Source organism: Microtus pennsylvanicus, chromosome 6 (genome assembly GCF_037038515.1).
Source record: "Microtus pennsylvanicus isolate mMicPen1 chromosome 6, mMicPen1.hap1, whole genome shotgun sequence".
Taxonomy (NCBI): domain Eukaryota; kingdom Metazoa; phylum Chordata; class Mammalia; order Rodentia; family Cricetidae; genus Microtus; species Microtus pennsylvanicus.
In genome coordinates this window covers 4,528,757-4,546,148 of record NC_134584.1, presented here as the reverse complement: position 1 = coordinate 4,546,148, position 17,392 = coordinate 4,528,757, and the positions used below count along the sequence as shown (strand labels likewise).

The following is a 17,392-nucleotide window of genomic DNA, read 5'->3' as shown; positions in this document are numbered from 1 at the left end:
TGAAACGAAACCATGTGACCTGGGCAGCTGCTTGTGCACTTTCAAGCTGCCCTGTTTACAGGTTGTTCTCTGCCACGCTTCTGTGGGCTGTCGCTAATGTCCACCTTACACTGTGGTGTAGTAATATGGGGCGGCGGCAGGGTTGCATCCCCAAACACCCCAGCCGCCTGCCTGGCTCGGCTAGCTTATGCCCCGAAATAATTACACGGACACTGTATTCTTTTAAACACTGCTCTGGCCCATTTCTAATCATCTGTGTAGCGCCCCTAGGTGCGCTTACCGGGAAGATTCTAGCCTAAGTCCATCCTGGGTCGGAGCTGGGGCATGGTGTGCGTCTTCCCTGGAGCAGGTAGCATGGCGTCTCTCTTGCGTCTGCTCCCGAGAGGAGAGCTGTGGAGTCTGACCTCACTTCCTCTTCCTCCCGGCATTCTGTTCTGTTTACTCCACCCACCTAAGGGTGGGCCTATCCAATGGGCCTAGCAGTTTCTTTATTGCTTAACCAAGGAAATCAACAGATTGATATATGACACTCCCACATCACTGTGGCCTTTCTTTCTTTCTCTTTCTTTCCTCCCCCCCCCCGCTTTCTTTCTTGTTTTGCTTTTCAGGACAGTTTCTCTGTGTAGCTCTACCTGTCCTGGAACTTGCTTTGTAGATCAGGCTGGCCTTGAATTCACAGAGAACCACCTGTCTCTGCCTCCTGAGTGCTGGGATTTAAAGTGTTTGCTACCACCACCGCCCGGCTAATTCTTTAATTAAATTGTTTAAATTTAACTGGGAAATCTAACAGATGGTTTGGAGAGAGGGCTCAGCAGGTAAGGGTGATTGCTACCCTTCCAGAACTCCTGTGTTGGGCAGTTCAGAACCACCAGTAACTGCGGTCCCAAGGGATCCAGTGCCCTCTTCTGCCCTCCATGGGTGCTTGCACTCATGTGCATGTACCAACACATACGCACACACACACACACACAACATAATTAAAGATAAAAATAATTCTTTTAAAAAATTCCAAAGGCATTTTTCCATCTGCCAGTTTGCAGAATTCAAGCCCACAAAGACTTCTGCCCCCAGAAATATGTATAGTCCACACCTCAAAGACAGGGAGGCCATGAGGTCAAGGTCTAGGTCTCCATCTTCTTGTTATCTTTCTCTTCAGTGTTGCCCGCTGCTGCCCACTGGCCTTGGGCTCAGGGCTAAGGCCTCCAGGCTTTCAAACCCAGAGCTTTCCACATATTCTCTTGTTTTCCTGTGAGACCTCTGTTCTCCAGTTGGTAGAGCTCAGATTGCCCTGCTCTGGGGTGACTCTCTGGGACGGCCCTGTTCAGGCCTGAGCTGCCATCCTGTCTTTGCAGGTTTAGGTGGTCAGTTTGTTCTCCTTGGAGTCTGTTCTCTGGCTGGGCACAACCATTCAGTACCACTCTTTAGCTGCTGGGCTCTCCCTGCCTGTTGTCAGGCTGTGTGACGTCCTGTCAGGCTTCTGTGTGAGCATCACTCTGTAACAACCTTGTGATCATCATCCTCAGGGAATGCGCCAAGCCAATCCTCCATGGTCATGCTGTGCTCACCTACACTGAGATGAGCCTCCTTTGTGTTGGGGTCTGGCTTCTGAGCCATTGTGTCCTCAAATCTCCTGTCTGTTACCGGTTATGTTACTTGGAGACTCTTGAACTTTACAGGCAGCCTTACCTGTACCTAGCTCCTCTCTGGCCGCCCCTCTTTCATGCCTCACGCTTCCGGGATCCAAGACTCAGGCCCCTAGCTTGCCTCAGATCTGGCAGGGATCCTATCTTGCTGTTCAGATTTCCCCCTCTGAATCTTCTCCCCAGTGGGAAAGCAGACCAGGGGGCTTGTCCCTGTGCTCTGCCTTGTGATTTTCCTCACTTCCGGCTCAGTGCCCTAGACAGCTGGGGTCTGCTCTAGGACCATGGAATCTCATCTTATTTCTGACATGGGTTTTTGTCAGGCATCTTTGCTATCCTGTCTCTTCACTGTGTGGCCGCCATGTTCCTCCTGGTTCCTCAGTTCCTCCAAACCAAAGCATGGGTAGGGTTCGAGGCAGGTTTAGTGGGTACAGGCTGTGGGAGACCCCTGACATGTTTTTCTCTGTTCCAGGCCCCACGCATGGGCACCTTCATTGGCGTCTACTTGCCCTGCCTGCAGAACATCTTGGGTGTTATCCTTTTCCTGCGCCTGACCTGGATTGTGGGGGCAGCTGGTGTGCTGGAGTCCTTCCTCATCGTGTCCATGTGCTGTACCTGTGTGAGTGTTCTCAGCGGGTCCTGCGGCAGTTCCCGAGGAGCTGGGCCTAGGGCCCTGGGAGATTCCTGTTGGCTTCTCTAGAAACCAGCTCCTGCAGAGAACGTGGGAAAGACACTGGCCCATCTAGTTTGGCAAAGGCCAGGTTCCCCACTAGTCTGAGGACCTTATGTAGCTGTACTCTAAAGGAGTGGCATTTCTGCATCTGGGCACACCTGGGTTGAAGGCCGAGTCAGGGACAGGTGCCTATCACTAGGCTGTGGCAAGACTACCCTGGAAGGACTGTGGGCATTTTTCAGGATCTCTGTTGTAGAGAAAGGGACAGGTCTGTAGCTTGTTCAAGTCCAGGCTGAGGGTGGTGGAATGAACTCAGAGCAGACTCATCACTGCCTCTGTTTGACTCCTTATTTCTAGTGACTTTTCTAAAAAGAAATTTACCTTTTATTGTTGCTCACAGTCTATTTACCTGCTCTCTCCTCTTCCCCTTTCTCTGGTGAGAAGTATAAATTTATTTTAGTTACTCAGGTGTCACTAGAAAGCACAAGGGTCCTTTCTGGAGGGAATTCAAATAATATGGTTGAATGGGAGCTCCTTTACCTCCTGGCTAATAGCTCCTACTGTGTGCCTATCCCAGGCTACCTACTGTCCTTCGACTGGCCATTTCTTCTGTCCCGACTGGTCAGTTTCCCCAACTCATTAACTCATGTGTCTGGTCCTGCCATGACTCTCCGAGGGCATGTGCCTATGCTTCCTGGCACTTCAGGCTAATACCACTTTTTGTGAGGCTATTGACACCCCTGACACCCACAAATACACTTTCTGGAGCAGAGGGTGGTTCCTGGAGGCAAGGTAGATACAAGATGAGGTCCCCTATACTGTGTTGGATTCACATCTAGATAAAGTGTCCCCTTGTGCCTCATGGGTTAGTAGAGACAAACCTGGGACTCCTTAGAGGTCAGGCACCTGGGCAAAGCTCAGCTTTCAGGGCTGTGTTGGGCAGGGTGGAGCCTGTATTTTGGTTTTTTTTTGGGGGGGAAGGACCTGTCTTTGCTGATCATTTAGCACTCCTTTGAGGTCAGAAGTCTGCAGCCTCAGGCTCACCATGTTGGAGAATCTTGGGGCACACGTTTCCTGAAAGAGCTGTCTTTCTTTGCAGACAATGCTGACTGCCATCTCTATGAGTGCCATTGCGACCAACGGTGTAGTCCCAGGTGAGGATGCCAGCGCTTATGTCTCTTGAGTTAGTTTATTGATCTTTTCACCCTGCAGGACGAGCTACGTGTGTAGGGTTGCTATCCCCTTCCCCAGACTCATGGTGACAATGACATTAAAGTTTGCATCAGGATAACACTGGGGTATTGAGCTGCCCATGAAGAGAAGAGAGTGGCCCTGTCCCCAGAGGCCCTGGCGTAGACACACCCTCATTCCTGCCTGTCCTCTGTTAGAGAGAACAGAAACCACACCATAGAGATGGGCACAAGCTTCAGTGGAGGGCAGGTCCTTCTGAAGCTAGCGGTGACAGCTCCACCAATCACTACTTGTCATATGCATAAAAAGAGTTGGCAGGCCTGTACCAGTGTCTCTTGTAACCATCTGAAGGCACAGTAGATTTTTCTGAAGACAAATGAGGTACTGGACCTGCTTGTTTCAGGTCCTTCACATCACACCTTAGCTCTACCCTATGGACAGGGTAGACATGACTTTATTGCCCAAGGCTTCCTCCTGGGTCTGTTTTGAAGGAAGACTAAAGCTGCTTGTCCCGTCCTGGGGACATCTCTTTTTGAATGAATGCTCTATGTTCATAGTGAATGGTACTTCCTGACCCATGTTTTCCTTGGGCTATCTTTACAGCGGGCGGCTCATACTACATGATCTCCCGTTCGCTGGGACCAGAGTTTGGAGGGGCTGTAGGCCTCTGCTTCTATCTGGGCACAACGTTTGCAGGTGCCATGTACATCCTGGGTACCATCGAGATCTTCCTGGTGAGTTCGTCTATGAAAGTCTTCCTTACCCAGGCACTTTGCCTGTGAGCCCTTTTGTACTCCTTCCACTGACTGTCCTCTACCTTGCTGCTGTGGACATTTGGACTCTCAATACTGCTCTCTGGGCTGAGGGTTTGGGTCCCTGATGGATGAGACCTCATAGTGTGCTGTCTTAGGAGCCATGGGCTTGTACAACTCCTTGACCAATGCTAGCTCTTGAAGGTAGAGCAGGCCTGCTCAGCTCTGGTCCTTACAGTCTTGCATTCAATGGAATTCCCTGCATTGAAGTAGGACTTGTGCTCAGTGTCAATGAGTTTTATAGCCTAAGTGTCTGTAGTGTGCCCCCCAGGTACGGTATGGTTAGCCTTGGAGACAGTATGCCTTCTGTGACCCTTGAAGATGAAGGTTCCAGGTTGGAACAAGGCGATGGCTGAGGCTGACTTATCTCACATCCCAGAAGCCTGGGGAATTCATTCTCTGTACCAGTTCTTTCCCAGTTGCTGTGATGAGCTATTACAAAAGCAACTTAAGGAAGGGTTTATCTTTCAGTTTGAGGATACTGTTCATCATGACCAGAAAATGGTCAGGGGCAGGTGGTCAAAGCAGCTGGTCTCATTGTTTCTGCAGCTAGGAAGAAGACAGAGACGAATCTTAGTGTTCAGATAGCCTTCTCCTGAGTTCAAAATCCCAACTCAGGGACTGGGCTACCCATTTTTAGGATGGGTCTTACCACCTTTAATTAAGATAATACCTCACTGATATGGTCAGAAGCTAGTCTAATATGGATCACATTTGTCCCCAGAAGCTTTTCTCCTAAGTGATCTTAGATCCTGTCAATTGACAATTAATATTAACCGTTACTATAACCATCTCCATAGAGTTGGCTCTTTTCTTTGGTACCCAGGTATCTCAGAGCCTGCAGGGAAGACATCCCATGCTAAGAAAGGCTTCCTGATATATTCAAGTTTGGGGAGTCTGGGCTGGGACCTAGGAGTCCATGTTCCCCTATAGGTCCTGGGTTGCAGATGAAGGGGGATGCTCTAGATTGTCATGTCCATTCCTAGGGTCTGGTTGGTCTCTAAGGTAGAGCAGCTTGAAGGACACAGTAGCTACTTGCTGGCTCTCTGGAGAGTGTGCTCAGCAGTCGGCTGGCATTAGTGAAGACAGAGGAGATGCCCTGGGTTCTGCTGAGGCTGTTGTCAGGAGTCCCTGACTCCTCCCTACAGGGGTTTTCACCCCTGCCTATGAGTAACCTGACCAAGTCAGGTCTGCCACTAAGAAGGTGGCCAACTTCCTAGACTGCTGGTTTTCATCTGGCTCTGGCAGTTTGAGGGAACTGGACAGGGAATGACTGCGGGCTGGCACCCTGAGTCCATCTTGGGTGAAACACTGTCTCAGTACTCCCAGTGCCCTCAGTCCTGACAGGCTTTCTTTGCTAGTGGTGTCAGGGAAGGAGTCAAGGTGTGAGGTCAAGGCTGGACGAGTCCCTGGCCAGGACCTCCTCCTTCGCTGACCTGCCTTATTCCCGCAGACCTACATCTCTCCAAGTGCAGCCGTCTTCCAGGCAGAGTCAGCAGACGGCGAGGCGGCGGCGCTGCTGAACAACATGCGTGTGTATGGCAGCTGTGCGCTGGCACTGATGGCAGTCGTGGTCTTCGTGGGCGTCAAATACGTCAACAAACTGGCGCTGGTCTTCTTAGCCTGTGTTGTGCTTTCCATCATGGCCATCTATGCTGGGGTCATCAAGACAGCCTTCGCCCCACCTGACATCCCGTGAGTCCCAGGCTGTGCAGGGCGGCCTTGATCTAATGCTGGGTTCATCTTGTAATGTTTCTCCAGGGGCTGGGTCTGGATCTCCTGGTTTCCTCTTCTTTCAGACCCTCAGTTCTTTTCTAAGCAAGAGCATGGAGGTGGCCTTGATAGTCACTTGTTCCTGGGCTTCAGTGTGGTTTTGAGAAACTTTGGAGTACGGGATGGTAACAGTGCCCATGCAGCTGGCTCTGGGTGCATCTATGAGGACAGGAAGCTAATGAAGGTTGTCCCCACACCTCAGGGTAGCCAGTGGCCCTCTGGAAATAATGCATTAGTCCTTTTTAGGTTGCTGTGAAAAGCATCAAGATTACAAACAACCTCTGGAAGAGTTTATTTTGGCCTATGGTTCTAGACGGATAAGAGTCCATCCTGGCACGAAGACATAGCATGGAGAATAGGAAACAGATCCCATCTTCAGCCACAAACATGACACAGAGAGCGTGAACTGAAAGTGGGGTAGGACTATGAACTCTCAAAGTCTGTCCCCAATAACATAACTTCCTGAGCCTCCCCAGACAGCGCCACCAACTGGGGACCAAGTGTTAAATGTCTGAACCTATGGGAGACATTCTCATTCAAACCCCCACAGTGGTTTTTCCAGTGTGGCCTATCCTTATCCCATGAGACCTGGCTTCCTCATCTTCATAGAAACCCCTCCGATGGGCTGGCTCTTGCCCTCTTGTGGAATTGAGGAGGTTTAACCCCTCCGATGGGCTGGCTCTTGCCCTCTTGTGGAATTGAGGAGGTTTAACCAAGGTGACCAGGGTAATAGCAAGCAAGCGAGTGAGTGTGAACCAAGCCAGGGGTGAGGTGGTTGTTTGGGCGTGGACTGACCAAAGCTGCCATGGTCCTTGATAGGGAAGACAGGAGCCCAAGATGCAATGAAACCCCCAGAGCTGTGGGCTTGCCATCTTTGTGGAGGATATGACCACCTTCCTTCTAGAAAGAGTTGCCCCAGGCAGGAGGAAGGCAGCCCTGATCAGTTGAGGGCTTGTATGAGAGATCAGTCCCTAAACTGTTGGAATCCGGCTTGATGCTTGCTCCTGACATGTGGCCCCTGCAGTAACATGGGAGGCGTTGAGCCTCCCACTGAGTCTGCCAAGCAGAGTGGTGAAATCAAGTTCTATCCTCTCCCTGCTCCAGGGTCTGTCTACTTGGGAACCGCACTCTGGCAAAACGCAGCTTTGAGACCTGTGCCAAAACGCAGGTTGTCAGCAATGGCACAGTGACCACTGCACTCTGGCGCCTCTTCTGCAATGGCTCTAGCCTGAGTGCCACCTGTGATGAGTACTTTATACAGAATAATGTCACTGAGATCCAGGGCATCCCTGGTGTGGCCAGTGGTGTCTTCCTGGGTAAGTCTGGTGGGGAAGGCTGTGACCACTGCCGTGGGTTACTGGGGACTACGCTTAGGGCCCTGGTTCCTCTTGCTTAGACAAATCCTTGGAGTCCTGTCCAGCCAAACTCTAGTCTGGAATGACCTCCTTCAGCTGCTACAAACCAGCTGGGTAAGGCCAGGCACTCAATCTTTGTTTGAGATAAATACTCACTTTACAGCCCAGCATGGCCTGGAAATTGCAATGTATCCATGATTGGCCTAGAACCCTGGTGACAAGGATGGACTGGTACCATCCCTGTCATCCCCTTCCACATGCTGGGATAACAAATAGGGGGCAGTTTCATCTTGGTGTGAAGGAACTGTTCCTGGAGAGCCTGAACACTTGGTCCTAGTATCTGCCCTCTGTGAGGTTGTGGTTCTGTGTGCTCCCCAGTGGAATGGTGTGATGTCAATAGGCAGCTGAGGGTTGTCTGGGTTGAGGGGTGAGGAGCACAGGGATCCCTCACTCACAGGGCCTCCTGGAATCTCTGAGGTAAGCCCTCTGGAGGAAGCGACTCCCAAGCGATCTCAAGGGAAGCATCAAGTGCACGGGGATGGAAGGCCAGTTGTGGAGAGGTCCCTATGGGGTGTTCACAGTTGGTGCAAAACTGCGTTGGGCCAGTGGAGAGTGAAGGCGGCCAAGTTTCTTGGATTATTGGAAGAACTAATACGATTACAGCTTTGTGTTGCTGCCATGCTGGTGGGTGCCCAGCAGGGAGGGCATTAAGACTGTGGGCAGCTAGCTGTTTGAGAGCATGTAGGTGCTGTGTGCAGGGATCCCCTAGTGTGAAACCTTGTGTTGAGGTTGGTGGGTTGAGGGGGGGAGTAGCTTCTTGCCCTTGGTCCTTGCAAGCTGAGTATCTTTGATTGAAATCAGAGCCACGGAAGAGTGAGAACCACCTGCGGTTGTCAGTGGTGAGGCTGGGCACACAGTCCAGGTGAGCATTCCCAGCAGAAGGTGGAAGGATTCTGTTTGGAGGTCTACTACTCCAGCTTGTTCTCCTTACAGACAACCTGTGGAGCACATATTCAGACAAGGGGGCATTTGTGGAAAAGAAGGGCGTGTCCTCAGTACCCGTGTCTGAGGAGAGCCGGCCTGGTGCATTGCCATACGTCCTCACGGACATCATGACCTACTTCACCATGCTAGTTGGCATCTACTTCCCCTCAGTAACAGGTGAGGCTCCCCGCCTCCCTGCCTCCCCTGCTTCTCTTGCCTCTGTGTCTGTTTCTCTGTGTATTCCCCCATGAATATCTTCCTTTGACTCTGTCTTTATGGCTGTTGCTGTCTCTGTCTCTTGGTCAGTCTGTTTTCTACTCTCTGTGTGTACGTCTCTCTGTCTTTCGGTCCTCAGGGACCATCTTCCCAGCAAGCAGTGGTGATACTGGCCGGTCTTTCCTGACCTACAGATGAGTTGTGCTGTGGGCGATGTCCTCTAGGTTTTCAGTCACTGTCACTCCTGTCTGTTCTGCAGGGATCATGGCAGGATCCAACCGCTCTGGGGACCTCAAAGACGCCCAGAAGTCCATCCCAACAGGAACCATTCTGGCCATCGTGACCACGTCTTTCATTTGTATCCTTAAAGGGGTCCTGCTGCCCTTGTTCAAGCCCTTCACTCACATTCTCATTGTACCCATCTGTGGTGCACTTTCTAGGTTTATGGCCTGACCACAGGCTGCCCTGCTTGTAGCTCTGGCAGCCCTATGTGATGTGCCGTACTAAAACATGGCACCCGGATTCCTGTTCTCTTGCGATCGTATTTGGCACATGTCCCTCCAAAATCCCAAGTAAGAACTAAGGGTTATAATTCAGTGGTAGAGTGCTTATCTAACATGCACAAGGCTCTGGCATCATATATCCAGTAATATCAAAGGAAAAAAAATACAGAACACCATTGGATTGGTCTGGGACACTAGTTATACAGCCTGGGTTGGGTGTAGTGTGGTATGTGGCATGAACACTGACCACAGTTGCTTTTGTGAAACTGACATTACAGGAGCCCAGTGTCCTCCCAGCAGGGTGGTCTGGCCACCAACCAAGCACTTTTTGAGTACCCTGAGGTTGCCTTCTCTTTAGAGAGGACAGTGTCCAAAGGACTATGGAGGTGTGAGATTACAACTGTGGGGACAGGGTATGGGGATATCTTACCACTAAGTCATCCTGGGTTCAGCCCCATGGGATAGGGCCCACTGGCCAGTATGCATCTATCTGGAGCTTGGCCTGGGACTGACCACTCCTTGACTTCAGCTCAGATCTTTCCTGCATAGTGCTATTTGGGGCCTGCATCGAGGGTGTGGTCTTGCGAGATAAGTATGTTGGTTTTTTACTACATGAACTGACTCTAATTGGTATATTGTCTTTCCTGAGAGAGACTTCAGCTTTGAAACTCAGTTACCCTTGGCCTCACAATTGTGTGTGAGCTAAAAGCTCTTACTTAACCAGTCACGCTGCCTCTTGCCTGACTAAAGCATTGTGTGTCAGCCCCTTGAGCCTGGAGCCTAAAGACTACTCAGAAAAGTTGAGGCCTGATGAAGCTGGAGATGAGGAGTAGACAGGGGTGTGAGAATGAGAGAGATGGGACCCAGAGACCCCAGCCCCGCTGCTGGGTCAGTGGGACTTTAGTATAGACTATGGTGGACCCTTCCTTCTTATGGTACAAGTTTGTCAGAATCTCAGGGCTTCAGGGGGTCTTACAAACTGTACCCCCAGACCTAAATATGACCGCTGCAGAAGTGGCAATGGCCAACACCATCTTGGCGTAAGCCAGGGCTTTCTGTTCTGAGAGGATTCCAGCAGAATGGTGTCAGACCCCCAAATCCCCTTCCGAGGGAAGCTGCCAAGCTGGTTGGGTCCTCCTACCTGGGTTGGGTTTTTTACCTCCCTTCTCCCTGAGCCCAGAGGTTCACACTCAAATAGAAGACAGATATTTTTTTTTCTGTCTTCAGATCACTTTCTGGAAGTTCTACTGACCCCCTTCCCTGCTCACCCGTAGGTTTGGGGAGGCCCTGCAAGGGAACCTGGTCATTGGCATGCTGGCCTGGCCATCCCCCTGGGTCATCGTCATTGGCTCCTTCTTCTCCACCTGTGGTGCTGGCCTACAGAGCCTGACTGGGGCCCCCCGCCTGCTGCAGGCCATCGCCCGCGATGGCATCATCCCTTTCCTGCAGGTGAGCTGCGGCAGATGGTGCTGGCTGCCCTGAGAAGAGCCTTGAAAGGCCATGTTTGAGTATGTAGGGTCCCTAAGAGTCCATCCTGCAGAGCTGAACCTATGGAATGAAGACAGGGGGACATTGGTCCTGCCTTTGGACTCTACACTGGTCATCTCTCACACTAGCTACTGGGCTGAGGGTGCAGGGCAGAGGCCACCGAGCACTCTAAAGCCTTTTTCTGGTGGGCCATGTTTGTCCACGTGACCCTGTTGAGGCTGTGCCAAGGACGGTCCCACTGAACTTAACCAGGATTGGTATCCCTGAACCTGGCATCTGTAGCTGGGACTGCAGTTACTGGAGTGAACCTAGAGGTGCAGGATGTAATGAGATTCCTGGGATTATGATATCTCAAAGCATCATAACCCAATAACTTAAACCAAAAGAAGTTGTTTTCCAAAAATTCTGGAGGCTGTAGAGTTCCAGTGAGGCCACTGACCACACAGACGTGATCTGAAGATAGAAAACAAAACCAAACAAAAAAGAAAACCAACAAGCAAGCATGGAAGTCCAGGTGTGGCAGAGCTGTCCCCTGAGCCTGTCTGTGTGGCTGTTTAGTTTACTTTTGGGCCTGGCTTCATACAGCATAGTGACATGTGACGAAAGCTAGGTTTGCTTGAAAGTCTCGAACACCTCACTTGTCAAGGACACTGCCTTGTCCACTTGTTCCGCTCACCCGTGGTTGGGTGTTCTCTTGCCCCAGCCCACCTACCTCTCTCTCCATACTGCAGGTATTTGGCCATGGAAAGGCCAATGGGGAGCCCACGTGGGCCCTGCTGCTCACGGCCCTCATCTGTGAGACGGGCATTCTCATCGCTTCCCTGGACAGTGTGGCCCCCATCCTGTCCATGTGAGTAACCTAAAGGACACCAGGGTGGAGAGTGTGAGGGCTTGGCTACTGTCCCTTCCTGTGTGGACACAGGGTCAGGAATAAACATACAAGGCAGGCACAGAAGGCCAGGTGGTTGTGCTCTGGGTACACAGCTGTTGGTCCAGCTGAGGCCAACATGGTTTTACAGAGAGCTGCTGTGGTAGGGGCAGTGGCTACTTTTGTGGTGTTTGGCCAGGGACAGTAGGATGGGACCTGTTTCTCAGCTGCTGTGTGGAGGCCCATAGAGGAGGCACCAGTGTGTGAACAGGGAAGGTCTCCCTGGAAGATGATGAGCAGTGTGTGGTGGGGCCCTGGCTGGATACCACAGTACTGCTTTGTGGGGGGCAGCCGACTTACTGGGCCTTCCGCTCTAGGTTCTTCCTCATGTGCTACATGTTCGTGAATCTGGCCTGTGCTGTCCAGACCCTGCTGCGCACACCCAACTGGCGCCCACGTTTCAAGTTCTACCACTGGTAAGGCCTTCTGCATGGATGCCCTGAGGGACCCACAAACCTGAGCACATGCAATCTGTTCTGGAGGGCCCCCCTGTTGCTGGGCTTAAAACTATTTTTGTGGAAAGAATTCCTTGAGGTAATGGTCCTGTGCTGGTCTCTGAACTGTAAGGAAGGTCTGACTCGTACTTACACTCCTGCGCACACGTGGGATTCTTGTATCATTCTGATCAATCGGAAGTGTGAAGATCTTAGGACTGCCAGTCTGCTTTGGGATGGGGTGCATAGAGCCCGTTCTGTGTTCTGCATTGGCTGGGGTGTCTTGTCCATCTCAGGAGGTAAACAGGCATCTGCTGTCCTCAAGTTGCCACAATCCTGGGCCACAGCAGGGTGCCTAGAAGGAATTTCATATTTCAGGGATGGCTGAGTGACAGGCCTGACTGCCAGGGGTTGAGGCTGATGTGCTGTTACAAGGGAGGCTTTCATGATGGGGAAGGTGCGGTTTGTGAAGCAGTTTCAGGTGCCAGTTAGGGGCTGTACTGGCCTGGTCTGAGCTTCCTGTTCATTAGGACCCTCTCCTTCCTCGGGATGAGCCTCTGCCTTGCCCTGATGTTCATCTGCTCCTGGTACTACGCCCTCTTCGCCATGCTCATCGCTGGCTGCATCTACAAGTACATCGAATACCGCGGGTGAGTGGCAGCCTCTCGCACGGCTGTGACTTCCCCACACTCCTCAGGCTCACACGGAACCAGGGCTTGACCTGCGCCCGGCCTGGGGGCGCGAATCTGGGTGCTGTTGATGAGGTCTCAGAGGTTAGACACCCTGTGAAATTTGGGGGGTACTGTGTCATCCTCTGACCCCAGCCAGGCTGACTTGCTCAGGTATACGCCGATTTCCTGCCCAGGAGCCATTGTGCTCCCGGTTTTTTGTTTCATTTTGTTTCCTGTTTTTTTTTTAACGTCACATTATATATATATATGATTTGTTATTTATTATGTATACAACATTCTGCCTCCATGTATGCCCGCACGCCAGAAGAGGGCGCCATATCTCATTACAGATGGTTGTGAGCCACCCTGTGGTTGCTGGGAATTGAACTCAGGACCTCTAGAAGAGCAGACAGTGCTCTTAACCACTGAGCCATCTCTCCAGCCCACGTCACACATTTTTAACGTTCTACTTTATCAGTGGGTACATCTATGGCTGCATATAGCAGCTGTGACTGTTACAGTCTGTTTAAGGAATTTTGCACTCTGTCAACCACAGCACTGATGTGTGACACCCATTGTAAGCTTGTACACACATGCACACACTCTGGACAAGGGTGGCATGTATCAGGAGCTACATGTCAGAGTTCTATTCCCACAGAGTTTCCTTTGTCCTTCCCTGACTGTTCTGCCCCTACTCTGGGCCTTGAGACCAGTCTGGTGCAGGGCTCCCAAGTTATGGTCTTACCCTCATTCTTCCCTCTGTCCCTGGTGGTCAGTGCCACAGAGGAAGTCCTGCTGCTCATACCGTTCCATGCTACCCAGTAGCCCCTGCCTGTGTTGGGAAGCCCCTTCATGTCTCAGGTTTACAGAAACTGTGAATACCCCAGCCAGGCAAACATTCTTAGAGTGTTACAGGGACAAGATGACCCTTTTCTCTACCCACACAGGGCTGAAAAGGAGTGGGGTGACGGCATCAGGGGCCTGTCACTGAATGCTGCCCGCTATGCCCTTCTGCGTGTGGAACATGGGCCCCCACATACCAAGAACTGGAGGTGAGTACATCCTACAGCCATAGAATAGACAGCAGAACAGAGCAAAGACCCTAACCTGTTCATGGTTAATGCTGTTGGCCCTGGGGAGAGATCTGGCAGGGCAGCACTGTCTAAGAATGGGAGAATAGCCAGTATGGATCGGAGGCACACTCCTCTAAGAGCGTTTCGTTTGCCGTAAGGCCCAACTGAGCACCCTTAGCTGGGACACCAGTAGCCTTCGACACAGGGCCTGTACCCGTCTCTCCTGTCCTTCCCATCTCTATCCCATCTGGTTTGGTGAGCACTGGAACCCGGGCTGTGCGTTGCCATTGTAACTCCTGTCCTTGCTTACCCTACCACAGGCCCCAGGTGCTGGTGATGCTGAACCTGGATTCTGAGCAGTGTGTGAAGCACCCCCGCCTGCTGTCCTTCACCTCGCAGCTGAAGGCTGGCAAGGGCCTGACCATCGTGGGTTCTGTGTTAGAGGGCACCTTCTTAGACAAGCATGTGGAGGCCCAGAGGGCTGAAGAGGTGGGCAAGGGGAGTGTCATGAATGATGTGAGGGTTCCAGCTACCTAGGAAGGGCTGAGCCGTGTCCTGCATCTCGAGGTTTAGGAGCCATGTGCTGTCACTTGTACCTGTCAAGGTGGCTGCCGAGTCTGAAATGGTCAGGAGTAAGACTTGAAGAAAGGGAGGTATGTGGTCTCCTGGGACAGAGAGGAGTAGGGACAGCTCCACTCAGCATGCTGTAGAACTCAGGCACTATGGGCCCCCGTGCCTAGTCTTGGTACTTTGCTCCTGGTGCTTGTTATAGCTGCGCTCCCATGCACCCCAGCTCCTTCTAGTATGTAGAGACGGTGGGTAAATGAGGCAGTGTGCTGCAGATGTCCTGATCCTGTGAATGAGGGGGAGAGTGACTAGAACCTGCTCCTGCGGACATACTGGTGCCATCTCTGTAGCCCGCTGCCCACAGTTTGGTGTCTGTGTAACTCCCGGGATCCTATGCATGCTTTTGCATTTCTCTGCTTTCAGACTTGAGACAGGAAATCTTCAGCCTAAGCAGAGGCGAGCAAGTAGAATCATCAGTCCCCTAATGTCTACCTCTAGCCTCCGCTGTCCCCATAAGACCAGGGTGCTGTCACCTCCCTCCCCTTTCCTGTGACATCCTATTCTGTCATCTATCTAGAACCCTTTGATTGTCCACCTCCAGTGTCCAGCTTCCCAGATTATCAGAAACCTTTTTACTCCTCTCTCCATTTTGTGGGCCTGACCCAGGGTTCCATCATGGCTGCCATGTCTGGGTATCACCCTCTTCTCTGGAGGGGGAGAGGTGATCAGCTTTTCTCTAATGGCTGTCCATATCTGGTCTTGCTTGTACATTCAGGCTTCCTGCCGCCTGAGTGTCTGTAAGCTGCAGCCTAATTTCTGAGTTTAGGCTGTGCCAGGTGTAAGAGGTATGATTGTGAGCATGGGTGGGAATGGCTGTTGGTGACCCTGGTTTGTAGTGACAATCTCGTGGCCTTTTCAGTGATGGCATTGCTTACCCAGGCAGCTTTTCAGGTCAGTCAGATTCAGCAAGTTCAAGGAGGACAGGAAAACCATGGATCCTCTTGCCCCTCCAAAGAGGCCAGCAGTTGTCCATCAGCGTGTGTCTCCTTGGATCCAAACACTGGCACCTGTTGACTGTAAACCCATGAATTGAAACATTGTAGCTATTGTCCTTAGGGATGGATGGGTTCTATCTTGTGAATTGAAACATTGTAGCTATTGTCCTTAGGGATGGATGGGTTCTATCTTGTGAATTGAAACATTGTAGCTATTGTCATTAAGGAGGGCCGGTGTTGTCTTGTGAATTGAAACATTGTAGCTATCATTCTTAAGGATGGATGTGTTCTCTCGGGAATTGAAGCATGGTAGCTCTCGTCTTTTAGAATGGACCGTGTTCTGTCGTGTCTGCTAGTAACTAACCTGCAGCTGGTCCGAGAAGCATCCTGTTATGGGGAAGGAGGTAGCTCTGTCTTGGAGGTGCTCTTGCTTTTATTCTGTGATAACTCGCGGGCACAGAGAGTCCAGTGTCTGCTATATGCACTGTCATGCACTGAGGAGGAAATCCCTGGAATTGAGACTACCAGTTGGGCATAAGGGTGTGCATGGGCTCCTGTTATCTGGTCTCACTGGCAATGAATGGGAAAAGGTATTTGTGTGGAAGTGATGGCTGCAAAGGATCCTCGGACCCCACTTTCAATCTCCATCCTGATAAGACATGAGACGCACCCTTAGCTTTCTCACTTATGTCTAACAGTCTGATTCTCTTGTGTTTTTTTTTTTTTTTGCAGTGCTGGGGTGGGGGTGGGGAACCTAGGCCCCCATACATGTTAGACAGGTGCTCAGCCACTGAGCCATCCCTAATGCCTGGGTGGATGATTTTAGTCTCTAAGTGCTTTTAAGCAGAAGGTTATGAGAAAGGCTTTAGCTTTGGAATTAATCATTTCTATTGATCAGCAAAAACAAGAAAAAGCTGCCCAAGGGTCCATCTGTCTGCATGTCAGTATCTGGGCCCTGATTCACTTTTCTGATGGATCCCTATCCTCCAATCAGACTGTTGTTGGTAGTATAAAAATAAGGACATTTTGGGAAAGCCTTTTTATAAATCATCAAAGCTTGTGTAAGAAACTTGTTTACATGGTTTCTCCTTATCAGAATTAATGTTACTTTCCCTTCTACCTCACCAATTGTGTGAGAAGGCTCAAGAGTTTGAGTCTATCCTTCCCTAACTGAGGTCCCATCTTCTCCTGTACGGTCTCCCTGCCCACAGTCACCCTGACTTGTCTGTTACAGTGCCGACCTGGGCTAGGTGCTTGCCTACTCGGGGCTCTGGCCTTTACAGCTTTCATTAGGCTAGGCAGGAGCTTCTTTAGCAGTAAGGTGAAAAGACCCAGCTCCAGCTCCTCGAGTCTGTAGCATGGGGAAAGCAGTGTTGCATCCAGTGTCAGGGATACAGGCATCACAAAGCCAGGGCAGTGGTGTTTGGGTGCCCTGTGAAATCCTGGTCTCTGCTGTGACCTTTAGCCTGCTTCAGCCTGAAGGACAACAGAATGCCCCTGCCAAGTGCCATTGTGCTGAGTCAGCCTCCGTAGTACTTCTCCTGTGAAACCCCCATCCTGGGCACTGTTTTTTCCTTCCTGCTTAGGAGCAGCTGTGTCCCTCCTGCCTGGGCTGCCTCCCACTCGCTGGCATGTTCCCCTTTTAGGACAGTGTGTTTAGATTGTTCCCGAATTACGCAGAATTCTATAAGTGGAACATGTCTGTGTGAGCCTGGTCTGCCCTGGATGGGTGGTAAAGATGAACAGGAAGTAAGGGAGGAAGGAGGGGGTGCTGGGGAACCATGTGGAGCTCTAGTGCAGGGCACTGTGGGGCTGACATAGGCCCCTGAAATCAGGCAAAGGAAGAAGTGTGTCACGTGACCAGTGGAGCAATCCCAGACTGGGTGAAGACTAAGATTGAGGTGTGGGCACGGTGGGCTCAAATATACTTCCTCCCTTTCTAGCTCTGGGGCTCCAGGCCTTTCAGCCTCTGCCTCTGTCTCCACACAGCTGCCTGCCTTCTGCCTCAGGTCTCTCTGCCTATCTTTTTAGGGTGACTTGTTACTGGATTTTGGGTCCCATTGAACAGTCAGGATTATTCTGAAAGGAC

General features: G+C 51.2%; 1 protein-coding gene across 2 annotated transcripts in view; it reads left to right on the top strand.

Annotated features, from left to right (window-relative positions):
* Slc12a7 (solute carrier family 12 member 7) overlaps window positions 1–17,392 on the top strand; it is an 81,505-nt gene that overhangs the window by 51,413 nt on the left and 12,700 nt on the right. For both annotated transcript variants that reach the window (XM_075975699.1, XM_075975700.1), the window contains exons 4-17: window positions 2,113–2,259; window positions 3,413–3,467; window positions 4,108–4,238; window positions 5,770–6,011; window positions 7,194–7,405; window positions 8,438–8,605; window positions 8,904–9,002; window positions 9,682–9,739; window positions 10,422–10,596; window positions 11,367–11,485; window positions 11,881–11,979; window positions 12,528–12,647; window positions 13,616–13,720; window positions 14,062–14,230. In XM_075975699.1, the coding sequence (XP_075831814.1) occupies window positions 2,113–2,259; window positions 3,413–3,467; window positions 4,108–4,238; window positions 5,770–6,011; window positions 7,194–7,405; window positions 8,438–8,605; window positions 8,904–9,002; window positions 9,682–9,739; window positions 10,422–10,596; window positions 11,367–11,485; window positions 11,881–11,979; window positions 12,528–12,647; window positions 13,616–13,720; window positions 14,062–14,230 (1,899 nt within the window). The remainder of the gene's footprint in view (window positions 1–2,112; window positions 2,260–3,412; window positions 3,468–4,107; window positions 4,239–5,769; window positions 6,012–7,193; window positions 7,406–8,437; window positions 8,606–8,903; window positions 9,003–9,681; window positions 9,740–10,421; window positions 10,597–11,366; window positions 11,486–11,880; window positions 11,980–12,527; window positions 12,648–13,615; window positions 13,721–14,061; window positions 14,231–17,392) is intronic.